We start from the raw sequence: 21,577 nt of genomic DNA, 5'->3' as shown, positions 1-21,577 counted from the left end.
AGTCTAGTCTATAGTCTAGTCTATAGTCTAGTCTATAGTCTAGTCTATAGTCTAGTCTATAGTCTAGTCTATAGTCTAGTCTATAGTCTAGTCTAGTCTATAGTCTAGTCTAGTCTATAGTCTAGTCTATAGCGTAATCTAAAATCTAGTCCATATTCCAGCCTATAGTCTAGCCTATAGCCTAACCGAAAGTCTAGTCTATAGTCTAGTTTACTCTGTAGTCTAGTCTTTAATGTAATCTAGACTGTAGACTTCTCTGTATTCCAGCCTTATATTTTTCAGAAATGCAATAGGAAATGGTGTTGTATTCTAATTGGTTAATACTTTTCTTTTGTCTTTGTAATTTTTACGAACATAATGCTTCCAAATCTTTACAAATTCAGTTAACAATTACGCTTTTTATAACTAATTATGCATTGAAAATCAAGTGTGCCTTAATTACTATAGCTTTTAATAAATAGTTTCCTTTATCCAAATACTTGAGACCCTCATTATTATCACACACATCACTTTGCCTGACATTTAATACATGTAAGTTTTCTATACTAACTAAAGCTTTGTCTATGAGCTTTTATTTCCTGCTTACTCTTCTTCCTTTTCCTTATACGCTTCGCTCAAGAACTGTTAAATTTATAAACAATGTAAACAGGTAATACCAAGAGGGGTTGTTTTTGTTATTTGTGGACAAAACAAGAAAATGAAAAAGGAAAAATTTAATAAAAAAAAGCTTTAAGTTGTGGAAAATGTCATTGTTAAAGAAAAGCTAAGAATTACCATTCAGTCTGGTGTTAAGCGTTGAAAACTTAAAATAAAACAACGGGGAAAAAATCGATTTAAAATAAATAGTCAGACAAAGAACAGATAAATGAGAACTTTAAGTGGAATAATATTAATTTAAAATAAGAAAATTTAAATAATTTTAAAGGAAAAAGGTAATTGTTGCAATAAAAATACAAAATCAATTGAAAATTAATGTAAAATAATAAATAAACTTGAAAATAAATGAAATCACCTTAAGGATATAGAACATAAAAAAAAAAGATGGATGAAAAATCGAATATTTTCAAGCTTATAAGTATGTGTGGCCTTCAAGTAACCAAATTGTAAATGCGAGTCTAAACTGAAGAGTGTATAGAAATGTTTAAAAAATTAACTTTCCTAAAAACTGGAAACTTTAATTCTAGATTTTTTATTAAAAAATTACTAAATATTTTCAGTTTAATTAAATATTTTTGCAATTTCTATTTATAACCTTGAATCTGAGTTGATATATTTTTATGCAACGAAAGAAAAATATACGAAATTCTGCATGTGTACAGCAAACCTGAAGTGAGTATACCTACAAAAATCTATACGAATTTTGACAGTTGACAAGTGCTGCAAAAAGAAATATGTGTTAAAATTCCTCAACCTACACTCTTTCTCTCGCCCAACACTGTTGTCAGATTATGTAAAACGTTTAAAGCTTTAAATCCATACAATATGTTTTCAGGAGATAATTGTAAATCTCAGTGTTTATTCTTTTGTGATTTTCAAATTTATTTTTCTTGCAGACTAAAATTCTTAAGGGAATTAGAACTAATTGTTTGTTTTAACTTGTTGGAGATGAGTTTGAAAAAGGATGTTAAAATATATGAAATTTTAGTTTAATTGGGTGGGCGTTTGATCTATTGTTTTAATCCCCCAGATAATGTTATTTTGAAGGTCTGTTGTCTGTCTTTGAATTTTTACTAAATGTCAAAGTTTTTCGTAAAGTTTTAAGATTAAATTTTATCTGTAAATTATAGGTTTTTATGCATCATGACAAAATCATACAAATTATAAAGAACTTTATCTACAAACTCCCTATTGATCGAAAATATATCTGCCTTTCGACTCTATTAATGTCCTGATGAAACTGAAAATAACATTTGGTTTACACTTACTACATATTAACAGCTGGATAGTCAGCCGATACTTGAAACAGTGTATAGTTTAGACTATAGTATGGACTATAGTCTATAGTCTATAGTGTGAACAATGGTCTAGTCAATAGTTAGGACCATAATCTAGTCTATAGTTTGGACTGTAGTTTAGTCAGTAGTCTGGACAATACTCTAGTCTACAGTCTGGACTATTGTTTAGTCTATTATCTGTAAAATATGGTCCAGTTTATAGTCTGGTCTATAGTCTTGCCTATAGTCTAGTCTATAGTGCGGCCTATAGTTTAGTCTATAGTCTGGACAATAACCTGAACTATAGTCTGGTCTATAGTCTGAACTACAGTCTGGTCTATTTTATAAACTATTGTCTAGACTATATTCTGGTTTACAGTCTGAACTACAGTCTGGTCTAATGTATGAACTATTGTCTGGACTATAGTCTGGTTTATAGTCTGGACTATAGTCTGGACTATAGTCTGTACTATAGCCAGGTCTACAATCTAGTCTGTAGTTAGGGCTGTAGTTTACGCTATAGTCTGGACTATTATCTTATCTGTAGTCTGGACTGAAGTCTAATCTATAGTCAAGACTATAGTTTGGACTATAATCTAGTCTACAGTTAGGAATATAGTCCTGGATATAGTGTAGTCTTCAGTCTTGACTATAGTTTAGTCTATAGTCTGTCTGGACTATAGTTTAGCCTATATTCTATCTGGACTACAGTATAGTCTATACTCTTTACCATAGACCAGTTTATAGTTTGGACTATAGTCTAGTCTAGTCTATAGTCTAGTCTAAAGTCTAGTCTATTGTCTAGTCTATAGTCTGGACAATAGTCTAGTGTATATATTTGGACTAAGGTTTAGTTTATTCTATAATCATTAATATAGTCTGGACTATGCTCTAGTCTATAGTTTAGACTATAATCTAGTCTATAGTTGGACTATAGTTTAGTCTATAGTCTAGACTGTAGTCTAAACTATTATCTATAGTCTAATTGGTAGTCTAATTTGGTCGAATATCTTTCTTTTGTAACACCCATTCCTTCCTTTCCTCTTTCAGTTTCCTTTAACACAGAACAATTGAAACAAATTACATCGAAATTTCGAAAGTCTGTAAAACCAATCTACCAGAAATCATTTACATAACAACTTCTTCAAAATGAGTCAATTTGGAGGAGGTGCAAATCCCTTTGGGGCACCCTCTGGGATAGGTGGCGGTAATCCCTACGAACAGCAACAACAGTCCAGTTATGGTTACGATCAAACAGCTACCGGTTATGGACAAGATACAGGCTATGGTCAAGATACAACTTACGGACAAGATACAGGTTATGGGCAGAGTACGGTTGGTGGTATACCGGGACAACAGCAACCCTTTGTAGCCAGACCACGTGTAGATGTGGATGCTGAGGGAGAAGTTGATCCAACACTGTAAGTTGTTACATATTTTTTTTGCAAATTTTTATTTAATTTTATTTTCTTATAGTTATCCAGAACCCAAAGAGGGTACTCACAAAATCCGTGGCCATTCGGATATTATTGAAATGTTATTCGGACCCACCGAATATGAATTAATACCCGTTAAGGGTTTTTATTTCTTCTTTTACGCCGCCTTTGGTTCGCTCTTCCCTCTGATGGGTGTCTATTTCAAACAGATGGGCATGAATCCCGGCCAGTGCGGTATTCTTATAGGCATGCGACCATTTGTGGAATTCTTATCAGCTCCATTTTGGGGTTCCTATGCGGATAGGTGAGATTAAATAATTAGGAAAATGTTTGTATCTATAATTTCCAATTTACAGATGCCGGCGTGGCAAGGTTTTATTGTTGGGCTCTTTAGCCTGCTGGGTTTTGTTTACCATACCTTTGAGTTTTATTAAACCGGAACCGGTGAAATGTCTGGAACGTAATCAAACAGATTTCGTTTTAACCTATACACGTACCAAACGTGATTTGTCTGCATTTAATTCGGCCAATTTGAGAGATGATAGTGCAGAATTTTTAGATAATCATGCTGCCCTACTTGGTACAAATACCATGCCCGCTAATGAAGCCGCTGAAGAGTCTCATAGAAGGTGAGTTTATGTTTTACGAAGATTCAAAACACAGTTGATTAGATTAGTCTATAATCTGAACTATATATTAGTCTATAGTCTCGACTAGAGGTTAGTCTATAGTCTGGACTATAGATTAGTCTATAGTCTGGACTATAGATTAGTCTATAGTCTGGACTATAGATTAGTCTATAGTCTGGACTATAGATTAGTCTATAGTCTGGACTATAGATTAGTCTATAGTCTGGACTATAGATTAGTCTACAGTCTGGACTATAGATTAGTCTATAGTTTGGACTGTAGATTAGTCTATAGTCTGGACTATAGATTAGTCTATAGTCTGGACTATAGATTAGTCCGTAGTCTGGACTATAGATTAGTCTATAGTCTGGACTATAGATTAGTCTATAGTCTAGACTATAGATTAGTATACAGTCTGGACTATAGATTGGTCTATAGTTTGGACTATAGATTAGTCTATAGTCTGGACTATAGATTAGTCTATAGTCTGGACTATAGATTGGTCTATAGTCTGGACTATAGGAATGTCCATAGTCTGGACTATAGATTAGTCTATAGTCTGGACTATAGATTAGTCTATAGTCTGGACTATAGATTAGACTAAAATCTGCACTATAGATTAGACTAAAGTCTGCACTATAGATTAGTCTATAATCTATAGCCTGGACCATATATTAGTCTGTAGTCTGGACTATATATTAGTATATAGTCTGAACCATAGAAAAGTTTATAATCTGGACTATAGGAATGTTTATAATCTGGACCATAGATTATTCTATAGTCTGGACTTTAGATTAGTTTATAGTCTGAACTACCGGATAGTCAATAGTTTGGTCTATATATTAGTCCAAAGTCACGACAATAGTTTAGTCTATTTCAAAAATTGGATATAGATCAAACTCTGCATTTCAAAATTTTCAAAAAATTTCCCTTTGAAAACTTTACAGACGCAAACGCTCCTTAATACCTCATATTGATGCTGGAATCTCTCCCATACACATTAATTTTGTAAGCAACTATGATGAGAAACAACATAGTGACTATGTAACACCCATATTTTCCAGTATGGTCTATCGAACACCGGTAAGGTCAAAGAAATATGAAGCCTCAGTTAAATACTAATTAATTATATTATTAATTGTTTATTCTTCAGGACATACAAAAAGCTTTCTTCCTGCTATTATTGGTTATTTTAATTGGTGAATTCTTCAGTGCCCCTGCCGTCACTCTAGCCGATTCGGCGGTAATAACCCTCTTAGGTGATGATGCCGATAAATATGGGCATCAACGTATGTTCGGCTCTTTGGGTTGGGGTATTTCTATGTTTGTAGTGGGTATTGTTTTGGATCATTCCACCTCGTTTTCACATCATCCCTGTGGTGCTGGTCATATGGAAAAGAATTATAATGTATGTTTTGCTATATTCACCGTACTCATGACGGGAGCTATTATCTGCGCTTCGAAAATTACCTTCAAATATGAACCCATTGAATTGGAAACACAAACCGCACAAGATGTTATCGATCCCAATAAGAAAGCTGAAGAGGAATCTATGAATCAATTGGCAGCCCAATTGAATTTACCTTCATTGGCTGTGGGCGCTGGCACAGCGGGTCCTACTACCGCCAGTGGTGGTTTCTTGGGAGGCGGTACTGGTGGTCCCAAACCTCATATTGGTGCCGAATCGAAATTGTTTGCCCAAACTACTAAAGAGTTACCAGAATGGATGACTGTGTTTACCTACTTCAAGGATATTAAAACTGCTTCTTTCCTGTTTGTAGCCTGGTATATGGGCTTTGGTATTGGTTTGATATTTACTTTCTTGTTCTGGCATTTACAAGATTTCGGCGGTACTCCCACCTTATTCGGTGTAGCCTCGGTTATTAATCATGTCTCGGAAATATTCGCCTATTTCTTTAGTTTCCGTTTAATCACCCAGATTGGCCACGTTAAGGTCTTGTGTTTGGGTTTAATAGGCAATGTTTTACGTTTCCTGTATATATCCTATATAAGCAATCCCTGGATGGTATTGCCCTTCGAATTGATGCAGGGTATCACTCATGCTGCTGTCTGGGCAGCCTCTTGTTCGTATATAGCTCATAATACACCCAAGCACTTGAGAGCCTCGGCTCAGGGCGTACTACAGGGTATACATCATGGTTTAGGTCGCGGCTGTGGTGCCATTATTGGTGGTATGTTTGTGACATACTACGGCACCACGAATACCTTCCGTTGGTATGGCATCTGTTGTCTGTTTGTCTTGGGTTTGTTTATATTTGTCAACTTTTATCGTAAAGAACAAGGTTTTATTTCGGATATACCCGTCACAGAGGATCCTCATCAGGTGAGTGTGTGGTTATAGAATTCTATTTCATTTATCTTAATTGCTATCATTATTTTACAGGTGGCTGAGGAAACTTCACATTTGGCTCCACATGGTGTTCCCAGTAATCCTATACCTCGCGCCCTATCCAATACCCGTCTTAATGAAATGAATCCTAATGGAGGTACTGGTAATACCTATGGCACGTATCAGACCAGTGGCGGTAATTTGGATATACCCGGTGGCAGTAATCCATTTGGTAGCCAATAAGTTTATTGAACAGGTACATTTTAAGTTTATCGTCCGTTTTTCGTTTGATTTTTTTTATCAGATGACTGTTTTTGGAAAAGAACAAATTAAGCTCCAGCATTTAACAGTTTTTTGGAAGAATTTTTCGATTATACATAAGCCTTTAGTTTCTAACTATAGTTCAGATTTTAGATTAGAATATAGTCTTGATAATAGACTTTAGTCTTGACTATAAACTGATCTGATCTTGACTATAGATCAATCTATAGTCTTGACTATAGATCAGTCTGTAATCTTAACTATAGAACGGTATTGACTATAGGATCAGTCTATAGTCTTGTCTATAGATTAGTCTATAGTCGTGACTATAGATCAGTCTATAGTCTTGACTATAGATCAGTCTATAGTATTGACTAGAGATCAGTCTATAGTCTTGACTATAGATCAGTCTATAGTCTTGACTACAGATCACTCTATACTATTGACTATAGAACAGTCTATAGACTTGACTATATATCAGTCTGTAGTCTTGGCTATACATCAGTCTAACGTCTTTATAGTCTTGACTATAGATCAGTCTATAATCTTGACTATGGATCAGTATATAGTCTTGACTATAGATCAGTCTATAGTCTTGTCTATAGATCAGTCTATAGTCGTGACTATAGATCAGTCTATAATCTTGACTATAGATCAGTCTATAGTATTGACTATAGATCAGTCTATAGTCTTGAATATAGATCAGTCTATAGTCTTGACTACAGATCAGTCTATACTCTTGACTATAGAACAGTCTATAGATTTGACTATATATCAGTCTGTAGTCTTGGCTATACATCAGTCTATCGTCTTTATAGTCTTGACTATAGATCATCTATAGTCTTGACTATAGATCAGTGTATAGTGTTGACTATAGATCAGTCTATAGTCTTGACTATAGATCACACTATCAATCTATAATCTAGACATCAGTCTGTAATCTGGAATAAAGATCAGTCTATTGTCTTGACTACAGATCAGTCTATATTCTAACTATAGATCAATCTGGATAGAATAGTGTCTATAAATCATTCTATTACATCCTTGTCCATAGTCTTGACAATGTATCAGTTGACATCTGAACAAAAATTCTTTCAAAATTTTGTAATTAAAACATAAAAAACCGAGTAAGATAGTTTTCAACTAAAATTTAAAGAAAAGTTCTTAGCTTAGGCTTCGTTTTCTCAGAAAAATCTAGTTTAAACTTACAAAAAAAACGAAAAGGTACAAAGCTTAAAAGCTTGCTAGTTTCAAAAGCTTTGTAAATAAGCTTTTTTTTTATTCAAAAATCACCTCAAGAATACATAAAAAAGTTTACAAAGTTTTCCACATTGAGAAAGAAAATGTCATTAAAAAAAACCCACAATCATTGTAGAAGGTACAAAAAAAAAGTTCGTATAGAAATAATTAGTTATTATTTTGTTGTTTTAGTAATAATTTAAAGTTTATAGATTAATTTACTTCAAATTAAAAAGATAATTTTAGTTAAATTTAATTTAGTTTTAAATAAGCTTAATATAAACAAAAATTTTTAATTAAAATAGACAAATTTGAGTTTAAATTTATAGAAAATCTTTTTCAAACATAAACAAAGTTTTGATCCATAAACCCTAACCTATAATAGTTTAAAATACACAAACTTCAATTTTAACATTAAAGTTGAGGTTATAATTTCACCAATCTGGCTACCTTGTTTAATATTGTGGTCAAACCTAACTGTTGAAATATTGTTTGTGTATTTATAACTTTAAACTCCTGTTAGTAAATCCTCTCTTTTGCCCACTCCCTTCTTTAAAATGAAGCTTTGGCGTTGTTTATACACTGAACGCAATTTTATTAGTTAAATGCAATATAAATAAACCATAAACGGAAAATATTTAACAAAAAGTAAACAAATGTAATGGAAACAATCACCAAAAATACCTTATGTACAGTAACTAACAAAATTTATTACACTACAAACAATATAACACAAAAAAGGGATTCACACTACTGTTTATATATAAAATTAAACTAAAATAAAATAAATTACTTAAAACATATCGTAAAAATTGGCCTATAATATTTAAAAATAAAATATATATATAATTTTAGTTTTTATTAAGTTGCCTATATTGCAATTTATTTTCTTAAAAATTAAGTTAAATTTTTTTGAAAAAAGCAATGAAAATGGAATGAATGTTGAAAAATATAGGAAAAGCAAACCATATTCATTAAAAAACTCATTAAATACATGTATTATATTAAATATTTTCTTTGAAAAAATAAAAACAAATGGTCCATAAAATTGTATTAATATATAAACAATAAATAAATAAAAACAAATAAATAATCATACCAAAGAGAACTTAACCTAAAAAAAAACACAAATTGTAAAATGCAAAATTTATAAAGAAAATCGAAAAAAATTATAATTTTAGTTAAAATTAAAAATTTAGTTGGTTAAAAAAGAATAAGTCCAACATTTATTATTTTCACGGCTTATCAGTAAAACTTTTATAACAAGTATTAAAATTACATACGATTACGTCCAATTCTAAGAATATTGAACTATTTTTAACCATTTCAATATTATAGTTGTAATACCAAATTTATCTAACCACCTTTAAGCAATTTTACAATAACTTTTTCAAAATCTTTTTAAGAAAATCCTAATTTTGAGAATTTTTATATATTTTTATATAATTTTTTTTCAAAATTTTTAAGCTTTTAAATCAAATGGATTATTTTTACTAAATTTATAAAAATCCCAAGTAATTTTGTTCTATATTTATACTACTTTGCCGTCCGTTGAAGTTATCAGCTTTATGCATTATTTTTTCGGTATATTACTTGTTATCAAAGGTTTTACTGAAGTCTATATATACATATACTCCAATATAATATACATTCATATATGAAGTCTATAGTCTTGACTTTAGATATTCTGGACCATAAACCGATCTATAGTCCATGCCATAGACCAACTTATAGTCTAAATAAAGACTGAAATATAGTCAAGGATATGTTTAAAATCTCAAGAATAGATCAATGTTAGTCTTGACCATAGATCAGTCTTATAGTCTTGACCATAGATCAGTCTTATAGTCTTGACCATAGATCAGTCTTATAGTCTTGACTATAGATCACACAATAGTCTTGACCACAGGTCAGTCTATAGCCTTGACTATAGATCAGTCTATAGTCTTGACTATACATCAGTCTATAGTCCTGAGTATAGATCATTCTATAGTCCTGACTATAGATCAGTCTATAGTCCTGACTTTAGATCAGTCTACAGTCCTGACTATAGATCAGTATGCAGTCTTGACTATAGATCAGTATATAGTCTTGACAATATATCAGTCTATAGACTTGAATATAGATCAGTCTATAGTCTTGACTATAGTTCAGTCTAAAGTCTTGACTATATACTGATCTATAGTCTTGACAATAGATCAGTCTATAGTCTTAACTATAGTTCAGTCTATAGTCTTAACTATAGATGAGTCTATAGTCTTGACTACAGATCAGTCTATAGTCTTGATAAAAGACCAGTCTATAGTCTTGACTATAGATCAGTCTATAGTCTTGACTATGAATCAGTCTATAGTCTTGACTATGGATCAGTCTATAGTCTTGACTATGGATCAGTCTATAGTCTGGACTATGGATTAGTCTATTGTCTTGGCTATAGATCAGTCTTTAATCTTGACTATAGATCAGTCTATAGTCCTGACTATAGATCAGTCTATAGTCTTAACTATATATCAGTCTATAGTCCTGACTATAGATCAGTCTATTGTCTTGACAATAGATCAGCCTATTCTTGACTATAGATCAGTCCATAGTCTTGACTATCGATTAGTCTATAGTCTTGACTATAGATCAGTCTTTAGTCTTGACTATAGATCAGTCTATAGTCTTGACTATACATCTTAAATATAGATCAGTCTATAATCTTGACTATAGATCAGTCTATAGTCCCGACTATAGATCAGTATATAGTCTAAACTATATATCAGTCTATAGTCCTGACTGTAAATTAGACTTGACAATAGATCGGTCTATAGTCTTGACTATAGATCAGTCTATAGCCTTGACTATAGATCAGTCTATAGCCTTGACTACAGATTAGTCTATAGTCTCGACTACAGATTAGTCTACAGTCTTGACTACAGATTAGTCTATAGTCTTGACTACAGATTAGTCTATAGTCTTGACTACAGATTATTCTATAGTCTGGACTATAGATTAGTCTATAGTCTTGACTATAGATTATTCAATAGTCTGGTCTATAGATCAGTCAATAGTCTGGTATAGATCAGTCTATTGTATCGACTATTAGTCAGTCTATGGTTCAATCTACAGTTTTGACTATAGATCGCTATATAGTCTTGACTATGGATCAGATTATAATATATAACACATACATATATCAGAAACAACAAAAACATATTCATATACATACTAACACCTTTTATATTCTATTATTTATGGACCCAGCGGGAAATAATTTAAAAAAATTTTATTTATTTCTAAGGATTTCAGTTTTGTGATTCTAATATTCTCTTGAAATATTCACAACACTATTTTATAGATCATTCTACAATCTTATCTATAAAACAATCCGTAGTCTTGGCTATAGATCAGTCTATAGTCTTCCAAATAGATCAATCTATAGTCTTGGTTATAGATCAATCTCTCATCTTGACTATAGATTCAAAATTTTGGCCAATAGATCAGACTTTAGATCAGTTTATAGTCTTTACGTCTAAAGTATGACGAAAAACGGGTCAAAAACGGTTAAAAATCGAATATTTTCACTCCATCGTGATTTTCTTAGTTAATTTTAATGATGCGGCAATGTGATGCCAAAAAATTTAATGTCACACTAACGCCTGAGATTTAGGGTGGCATCACTGTCACAGTGATGACAACGATGTCAAAGTTCAACTTGAATTGTAACTATTTATCATTATATTTGCAAAGGATCTAGTAGGTTTCAAGACCTTCTGAAAGTTATTTGTTCCTAGTTTTTCTTTCCCGCTGAGTTCACAAAAAACAACAACATACCTTAGTATTGTACCTTTTTATAAATATTCTATTTACATTTGAAAAAAAAAACCGTTAGCATAAATATATATAATGCACATACATAAACATACGTACATAAAAACATAATACATATAAAATATAAATACATATATAAAAACTACATAAAATTAAACATACCAAAGATTAAAAATAAAAGCATATTCGTACATAAAACATAAAGAGAATAAAATTACACTGAGAAAAATATAACCAAATGTTACTAAATTGTAAATGAGCGTAGAAAACCATAAAATGTCTAAGAGTTTTTTAGATTATAGGAAAGTAATTTGAAAGTTTTTTCAAAATACATTTCTAAAAGAAAGTTTTTAAACAATTTTCTATAAAAATTCTTAAAAAAATCTAAGTTTTTTATAAAATATTAAAGACATTTCACCAACTGCGCTCACTTAAAACAACAAATTGATATTATGAAAATCCGCCTCATAGTAATCAAATATTTTTAATGTTATATATAAATAAAAAATATAAATATTTATAAAATACAAAAAAAAATATTAAATATATGTTTAAACTACAAATTAAAGTTATAAATATATTATATAGACAGAAAAAAAAAACAAAATAATTCATATATAAATAATAATTTATTAAGAAAATACTAAACTATTTCAAAATCCCCTTTAAGTTCAACTTTAATCTGAAAATGTTTGAAAAAAAAATCTTTAAAAACCGCAAACGAAATTTGCAACTTATGGTTCATTGTTAAGATAAAATTATTTTATATATGTTTATGCAAAAGAATTTATAATATATAAATGAAAAATTTATATGAAAAATGTTTTTTTAGTTTAAAAATTGAAACCAAATATTTTAAACAAAAAAAAAAAAAAATGCAAAAAAGTAAACAACATAGATCATTGATTGATAAATAGCAACAAATTGATATTATTTACATTTAAATTATTATTAATAACTATAAATATAATATACAAAAACAAAACAAAAAATATATATATTTAAAATAAAAAAACTTTAAATGTTTATTAAAAATAAAAGAAAAATATAGTTATAAAAATAAAAAAATAAAAATAATTATTTAAAAAAAGAAATCGATTTTTAATTATTAAAATAATCCAGCCTAGTCTAAATGAGTATAATCTATAGTCTAGTCTATAGTCTGGTCTATAGTCTAGTCTATAGTCTGGTCTATAGTCTAGTCTATAGCCTGGTCTATAGTCTAGTCTATAGTCTGGTCTATAGTCTAGTCTATAGTCTGGTCTATAGTCTATTCTATAGTCTAGTCTATAGCCTAGTCTAAATGAGTATAATCTATAGTCTAGTCTATAATCTAATGTATTGTCAAACCTATAGTCTTCTTTAATATTTCTCAACTGACCTGTATTTTAAGAGTAACAGATCTCTAGAATTCCGCTAATCCTCTTTTCAACGCAGTTGGTCTAACATGTTCCTTAAATTCTTTAAAATCGGGCAATCAATAAAAGTAAATTTATCTACAGTATTTATTTTTTTTTTTTAAATTTAAAAAATCCCCTTGTCTATATTTTTGTGGGATCTACTCTACAGCCGCAAGATGATAAAGACAAGGTGATTCACACAAATGAGTCTTGTACCTATTTCTTTCAAGTCTAGAAAATGATAAGAATATCTTTCTTTTATTCGAGAGTATAAAAGCAGATGTATATTTTCAAACCTACAACATTCATAAGCCGTCTACAGTTTTGAAAGTGTGAAAGTAAAAATCCTATACATCATGCAAATCTATAAAAATCTTATCCTCGTAGCCTTTGCTTTATTAGCTTTGGCCTCTTCATTGGTTAGTGCTGACTGGAGACCTCATGGCAGTAATGGCGGTAGCAGTTTAAGACCTGGCAGACCACAAACTTTACCACCTCAAAGACCCATACAACCAGATTTTAATGGACCACGTCAACGTTTTTAAGGAAAATTAAATAAATATGTAATTGAGTTTGAACAATAAATTAAGAGAAAACAAATGAAGTAATTTTAAAAATTGTGTTTTGACTTTAAGTATTAAGAAAAGGATATTCCACATAGGCAGATAGAAAAGATTATAAAAGAGACAATAGGCTATAGACTTAACAGTATATTCTGTATAATCTGGGATATCATCAGGTCTATAGTCTGTAATCTAGTCTCTAGTCTAGTCTATAGTATACTCCATAGTCTGTGTATATAGTAATAGTCTGTAGTCAAGTCTATAGTCTAGTCGATAGTCAAGTCTAAGGTCTAGTGTTTTGTCAAAAGCAATAGCCTAGGCATAAATCCAGTCGATTGGTCAAATTATAGTCAAATGTATATTCTAGTCTATTCTAGTCTATAGTCTAGGCTATAGTCTAGTCTATAGTCTAATCTATAGTCTATTCTGATAATCTAGTCTATAGTCTAGTCTATAGTCTAGTCTTAGTCTAGTCTTAGATCCCTATCTAGTCTAGTCTATAGTCTATCTATAGTCTATAGTCAGTCTATAGTCTAGTCTACTAGTCTAGTATCTAGTCTAGTCTATAGTCTGCTATAGCCTAGTCGTAGTCTAGTCTATAGTACTAGTCTATGTCTAATTCTATAGTCTAAGTCTATAGTCAGTCTATGTCTAGTCTAGTCATAGATAGTCTATAGTATAGTCTAGTCTAGTCTATTAGTCTAGTCTATAGTCTAGTCTATAGTCTAGTATAGTCTAGTCTTAGTCTAGTCTATATGTCTATAGTCTATAGTCTAGTATAGTCTAGTCTATAGTCTAGTCTAGTCTAGTATAGTCTATAGTCTAGTTCTAGTCAGTATAGTCTATAGTCTAGTCTATAGTCTAGTCTATAGTATAGTATAGTCTAGTTCTATAGTCTAGTTCTATAGTAGTCTATAGTATAGTATAGTCTAGTATAGTCTACTCTATAGTCTAGTCTATAGTAGTCTATAGTCTAGTCTATAGTCTAGTCTATAGAATAGTCTATAGTCTAGTCTATGGTCTAGTCTATAGTCTAGACTATAGTCTAGTCTATAGTCTAGACTATAGTCTAGTATATAGTCTAATCTATAGTCTAGTCTATAGTCTAGTCTATAGGTCTAGTCTATAGTCTAGTCTATAGTCTAGTCTATAGTCTAGTCTATAGTCTAATATAGTCTAGTCTAAGTCTAGTCTAGTCTAGTATAGTCTAGTCTATAGTCTAGTCTATAGTCTAGTCTATAGTCTAGTCTATAGTCTAGTCTAAGTCTATCTAGTCTAGTCTATAGTTAGTCTATAGTCTAGTTATAGTCTAGTCTATAGTCTAGTCTCTAGTCTAGTCATAGTCTAGTCTATAGTCTAGTCTATAGTAGTCTATTAGTCTAGTCTATAGTCTAGTCTATAGTCTAGTCTATAGTCTAGTCTATAGTCTAGTCTATAGTCTAGTCTATAGTCTAGTCTATAGTCTAGTCTATAGTCTAGTCTATAGTCTAGTATATAGTCTAGTCTATAGTCTAGTCTATAGTTAGCTATAGTCTAGTCTATAGTCTAGTCTATAGTCTAGTCTAGTCTAGTCTATAGTATAGTCTATAGTCTAGTCTATAGTCTAGTCTATAGTCTAGGCTATAGTCTAGTATAGTCTAGTCTATAGTCTAGTCTAGTCTATAGTCTAGTCTATAGTCTAGTCTATAGTCTAGTCTATAGTCTAGTCTATAGTCTAGTCTATAGTCTAGTCTATAGTCTAGTCTATAGTCTAGTCTATAGTCTAGTCCTATAGTCTAGTCTATAGTCTAGTCTATAGTCTAGTCTATAGTCTAGTCTATAGTCTAGTCTATAGTCTAGTCTATAGTCTAGTCTATAGTCTAGTCTATAGTCTAGTCTATAGTCTAGTCTATAGTCTAGTCTATAGTCTAGTCTATAGTCTAGTCTATAGTCTAGTCTATAGTCTAGTCTATAGTCTAGTCTATAGTCTAGTCTATAGTCTAGTCTATAGTCTAGTCTATAGTCTAGTCTATAGTCTAGTCTATAGTCTAGTCTATAGTCTAGTCTATAGTCTAGTCTATAGTCTAGTCTATAGTCTAGTCTATAGTCTAGTCTATAGTCTAGTCTATAGTCTAGTCTATAGTCTAGTCTATAGTCTAGTCTATAGTCTAGTCTATAGTCTAGTCTATAGTCTAGTCTATAGTCTAGTCTATAGTCTAGTCTATAGTCTAGTCTATAGTCTAGTCTATAGTCTAGTCTATAGTCTAGTCTATAGTCTATAGTCTATAGTCTAGTCTATAGTCTAGTCTATAGTCTAGTCTATAGTCTAGTCTATAGTCTAGTCTATAGTCTAGTCTATAGTCTAGTCTATAGTCTAGTCTATAGTCTAGTCTATAGTCTAGTCTATAGTCTAGTCTATAGTCTAGTCTATAGTCTAGTCTATAGTCTAGTCTATAGTCTAGTCTATAGTCTAGTCTATAGTCTAGTCTATAGTCTAGTCTATAGTCTAGTCTATAGTCTAGTCTATAGTCTAGTCTATAGTCTAGTCTATAGTCTAGTCTATAGTCTAGTCTATAGTCTAGTCTATAGTCTAGTCTATAGTCTAGTCTATAGTCTAGTCTATAGTCTAGTCTATAGTCTAGTCTATAGTCTAGTCTATAGTCTAGTCTATAGTCTAGTCTATAGTCTAGTCTATAGTCTAGTCTATAGTCTAGTCTATAGTCTAGTCTATAGTCTAGTCTATAGTCTAGTCTATAGTCTAGTCTATAGTCTAGTCTATAGTCTAGTCTATAGTCTAGTCTATAGTCTAGTCTAGTCTATAGTCTAGTCTATAGTCTAGTCTATAGTCTAGTCTATAGTCTAGTCTAGTCTATAGTCTAGTCTATAGTCTAGTCTATAGTCTAGTCTATAGTCTAGTCTATAGTCTAGTCTATAGTCTAGTCTATAGTCTAGTCTATAGTCTAGTCTATAGTCTAGTCTATAGTCTAGTCTATAGTCTAGTCTATAGTCTAGTCTATAGTCTAGTCTATAGTCTAGTCTATAGTCTAGTCTATAGTCTAGTCTATAGTCTAGTCTATAGTCTAGTCTATAGTCTAGTCTATAGTCTAGTCTATAGTCTAGTCTATAGTCTAGTCTATAGTCTAGTCTATAGTCTAGTCTATAGTCTAGTCTATAGTCTAGTCTATAGTCTAGTCTATAGTCTAGTCTATAGTCTAGTCTATAGTCTAGTCTATAGTCTAGTCTAGTCTATAGTCTAGTCTATAGTCTAGTCTATAGTCTAGTCTATAGTCTAGTCTATAGTCTAGTCTATAGTCTAGTCTATAGTCTAGTCTATAGTCTAGTCTATAGTCTAGTCTATAGTCTAGTCTATAGTCTAGTCTATAGTCTAGTCTATAGTCTAGTCTATAGTCTAGTCTATAGTCTAGTCTATAGTCTAGTCTATAGTCTAGTCTATAGTCTAGTCTATAGTCTAGTCTATAGTCTAGTCTATAGTCTAGTCTATAGTCTAGTCTATAGTCTAGTCTATAGTCTAGTCTATAGTCTAGTCTATAGTCTAGTCTAGTCTAGTCTATAGTCTAGTCTATAGTCTAGTCTATAGTCTAGTCTATAGTCTAGTCTATAGTCTAGTCTATAGTCTAGTCTATAGTCTAGTCTATAGTCTAGTCTATAGTCTAGTCTATTCTAGTCTATAGTCTAGTCTATAGTCTAGTCTATAGTCTAGTCTATAGTCTAGTCTATAGTCTAGTCTATAGTCTAGTCTATATCTAGTCTATAGTCTAGTCTATAGTCTAGTCTATAGTCTAGTCTATAGTCTAGTCTATAGTCTAGTCTATAGTCTAGTCTATAGTCTAGTCTATAGTCTAGTCTATAGTCTAGTCTATAGTCTAGTCTATAGTCTAGTCTAGTCTATAGTCTAGTCTATAGTCTAGTCTATAGTCTAGTCTATAGTCTAGTCTATAGTCTAGTCTATAGTCTAGTCTATAGTCTAGTATAGTCTAGTCTATAGTCTAGTCTATAGTCTAGTCTATAGTCTAGTCTATAGTCTAGTCTATAGTCTAGTCTATAGTCTAGTCTATAGTCTAGTCTATAGTCTAGTCTATAGTCTAGTCTATAGTCTAGTCTATAGTCTAGTCTATAGTCTAGTCTATAGTCTAGTCTATAGGTCTAGTCTATAGTCTAGTCTATAGTCTAGTCTATAGTCTAGTCTATAGTCTAGTCTATAGTCTAGTCTATAGTCTAGTCTATAGTCTAGTCTATAGTCTAGTCTATAGTCTAGTCTATAGTCTAGTCTATAGTCTAGTCTATAGTCTAGTCTATAGTCTAGTCTATAGTCTAGTCTATAGTCTAGTCTATAGTCTAGTCTATAGTCTAGTCTATAGTCTAGTCTATAGTCTAGTCTATAGTCTAGTCTATAGTCTAGTCTATAGTCTAGTCTATAGTCTAGTCTATAGTCTAGTCTATAGTCTAGTCTATAGTCTAGTCTATAGTCTAGTCTATAGTCTAGTCTATAGTCTAGTCTAGTCTATAGTCTAGTCTATAGTCTAGTCTATAGTCTAGTCTATAGTCTAGTCTATAGTCTAGTCTATAGTCTAGTCTATAGTCTAGTCTATAGTCTAGTCTATAGTCTAGTCTATAGTCTAGTCTATAGTCTAGTCTATAGTCTAGTCTATAGTCTAGTCTATAGTCTAGTCTATAGTCTAGTCTCCATAGTTTAGTCTATAGTCTAGTCTAAAGTGTATACAGGGTAGTTAAGTCTTAGGTCTAGTTTATAGTTTAGCGTATAATCTAGGCTATAATCTGGCCTATAGTCTAGTCCAGTCTAGTCTATAATCTAGTTTATGGTCTAGTCTATAGTGTAGTCTACAGCCCAGTCCATAGTTTGCACTACTGTGTAGGCTATAGTCTAGTCAGTAATCTAGTCTAAAGTGTAGCCTATAGTCTAGCCTAAGTTTAGTCTATAGTCCAGTCTATATTATATTATGGTCTATAGTCTAGTCTATAGTCTAGTCTACAGTCTAGTCTATATTCTAGTCGATAGTCCAGTCTGTAGTCTAGTATATAGTCTAATGCATTGTCAAACCTATAGTCTTCTTTAATATTTCTCAACTGACCTGAATTCTTAAGAGTAAAAGATCTCTAGGATTCCGCAGACCCTCTTTTCGGCGTCGTTGGTCTAACATTTGCCTTAAATTCTTAAAAAATCGGTCAATCAAAAAAATTATATTTATCTACAGTATTTACTTTTTTATATAAAAATTAAAAAAAAAACCCTTGTATAAATTTTTCTGGGATCTACTCTATAGCCGCAAGATGATAAAGACAAGGTGATTCACATAAATGATCTATATAATCAGTCTTGTACCTATTTTTAAGTCTAGAAACTGATAAGAATATCTTTCTTTTATTCGAGAGTATAAAAGCAGATGTATATTTTCAAACCTACAACATTCATAAGCCGTCTACAGTTTTGAAAGTGTGAAAGTAAAAATCCTATACATCATGCAAATCTATAAAAATCTTATCCTCGTAGCCTTTGCTTTATTAGCTTTGGCCTCTTCATTGGTTAGTGCTGACTGGAGACCTCATGGCAGTAATGGCGGTAGCAGTTTAAGACCCGGCAGACCACAAACTTTACCACCTCAAAGACCCATACAACCAGATTTCAATGGACCACGTCAACGTTTTTAAGGAAAATTAAATAAATATGTAATTGATTTTGAACAATAAATTAAGAGAAAACAAATGAAGTAATTTTAAAAACTGTGTTCTGATTTTAAGTCTTAAGAAAAGGATATTCGACTTAGACAGATAGAAAAGATTATAAAAGAGACAATAGGCTATAGACTTGAACAGTATATTCTGTATAATCAAGGATATCATCAGGTCTATAGTCTATAATCTAGTCTATGGTCTATTCTATAGTGTAGTCATATCCCAGTCCATGGTCTACACTACTGTATAGTCCAATCAGTAATTTAGTCTAAAGTGTATTCTATAGTCTAGCCTATGTTTAGTCTATAGTCTAGTCTATAGTCTACTCTATAGTCTAGTCTATAGTTTAGTATATAGTATAATCTATAGTATAGTCTATAGTCAAGTCTATAGTCAAATCTATGGAATAGTCCATAGTCTAGTCAAGTCTAAGGTCTAGTGTTTTGTAAAATCTATAGTCTAGTCTATAATCCAGTGTATTGTCAAATTTATAGTCTAGCCTATAGTCTAGTCTATAGTCTAGTCTATAGTCTAGTCTATAGTCTAGTCTATAGTCTAGTCTATAGTCTAGTCTATAGTCTAGTCTATAGTCTAGTCTATAGTCTAGTCTATAGTCTAGTCTATAGTCTAGTCTATAGTCTAGTCTATAGTCTAGTCTATAGTCTAGTCTATAGTCTAGTCTATAGTATAGTCTATAGTCTAGTCTATAGTATAGTCTATAGTCTAGTCTATAGTCTAGTCTATAGTCTAGTCTAGAGTCTAGTCTATAGTCTAGTCTATAGTCTAGTCTATAGTCTAGTATATAGTCTAGTCTATAGTCTAGTATATAGTCTAGTCTATAGTCTAATCTATAGTCTAGTCTATAGTCTAGTTTATAGTCTAGTCTATAGTCTAGTCTATAGTCTAGTCTATAGTCTAGTCTATAGTCTAGTCTATAGTTTAGTCTATAGTCTAGTCTATAGTAAGGTCTATAGTCTAGTCTATAGTTTAGTCTATAGTCTAGTCTATAGTAAGGTCTATAGTCTAGTCTATAGTCTAGTCTATAGTCTAGTCTATAGTCTAGTCTATAGTCTAGTCTATAGTCTAGTCTATAGTCTAGTCTATAGTCTAGTCTATAGTCTAGTCTATAGTTTAGTCTATAGTCTAGTCTAGTCAATAGTCTGGTCTATAGTCTAGTCTATAGTCTAATCTATAGTCTAGTCGATAGTCTGATCAATAGTCTAGTCTATAGTCTAGTATATAGTCTAGTCTATAGTCTAATCTATAGTCTAGTCGATAATCTAGTCTATAGTCTAGTCTATAGTCTAGTCTATAGTCTAGTCTATAGTCTAGTCTATAGTCTAGTCTATAGTCTAGTCTATAGTACAGTCTATAGTATAGTCTATAGCCTAGTCTATAATCTATTCTACAGTCTAGTCTTTAGACTAATCTATAGTCTATTCTAGTTTATAGTGTAGTCTAGCATGTGGGCTATTCTATATATTATAGTGTTAATGAACAATCGTTCCTTATAATTAAAATCAAAACATCATTAATTTACTTAAAACTTTATTTTATTTATTCAAACTAAGTTATTTTTTATTATAAAATTACATTTTAAAAAATTTCCTTTAAAAACGATGACGAGGTCCATTGAAATCTGGTCGTCTGGGTCTTTGAGGTGGTAAAGTTTGTGGTCTGCCAGGTCTTAAACCACTACCGCCAATACTGCCATGAGGTCTCCACTCGGCACTCACCAATGAAGAGGCCAAAGCTAACAAAGCAAAGGCTACGAGGATAATATTTTTATAGATTTGCATGATGTATAGGATGTTTTCTTTGAAGTACTCAAAACGGTAGACGACTTGTGAATGTTGTGTTTTAAGTGAAAAGCAGCTTTTATACCCTTGTATCGAAGATTACTTTTTCTTATCAGAAGACTGATGGATCCGATCATTTGTGTGAATCACCTTGCCGTTATCATCATAGCACAAAATATGTAGGACGGGATTTTTATTAGGTTATTATGTTTATGGATCTCTAGGATTTCCCGGATCGCATTGTTTTAAGAATTCCGTTAATTCGAATAAAAGGTTAAACAATCAATGGTTGTAACCTTATTTATCGAATTTAGAATTCGTCTTAATAGCATTGCATGTATTTTTAAACTGACAGTGTGTTATTATTTTTATTTAAAATAAAAATATTTATAAATAAAAACCCCCTTAGCCAAAGTGATGTACCCTATCTTAAAACCATACTTAAAAACATAAACTGATAAG

The 21,577-nt window shown here is 31.5% G+C and overlaps 1 protein-coding gene across 1 annotated transcript; it reads left to right on the top strand.

Annotated features, from left to right (window-relative positions):
• The first annotated feature begins 789 nt into the window (after positions 1 to 789).
• LOC119608272 (major facilitator superfamily domain-containing protein 6) lies at positions 790 to 9,771 on the top strand. The gene is made up of 7 exons (XM_037962630.1): positions 790 to 932; positions 2,985 to 3,355; positions 3,411 to 3,674; positions 3,727 to 3,999; positions 4,947 to 5,082; positions 5,153 to 6,343; positions 6,404 to 9,771. The coding sequence occupies exons 2-7, from the start codon at positions 3,084 to 3,086 to the stop codon at positions 6,590 to 6,592; spliced, it is 2,325 nt and encodes a 774-aa protein (XP_037818558.1). The 5' UTR covers positions 790 to 932; positions 2,985 to 3,083; the 3' UTR covers positions 6,593 to 9,771.
• Positions 9,772 to 21,577: the final 11,806 nt, after the last annotated feature.

This window comes from Lucilia sericata, unplaced genomic scaffold, assembly GCF_015586225.1.
Source record: "Lucilia sericata isolate MDLA Ls3-8-SP2 unplaced genomic scaffold, ASM1558622v1 Contig000816F_arrow, whole genome shotgun sequence".
Taxonomy (NCBI): domain Eukaryota; kingdom Metazoa; phylum Arthropoda; class Insecta; order Diptera; family Calliphoridae; genus Lucilia; species Lucilia sericata.
The sequence above is the reverse complement of the archived record's forward strand: the minus strand, read 5'-3'. Positions and strand labels throughout refer to the sequence as shown.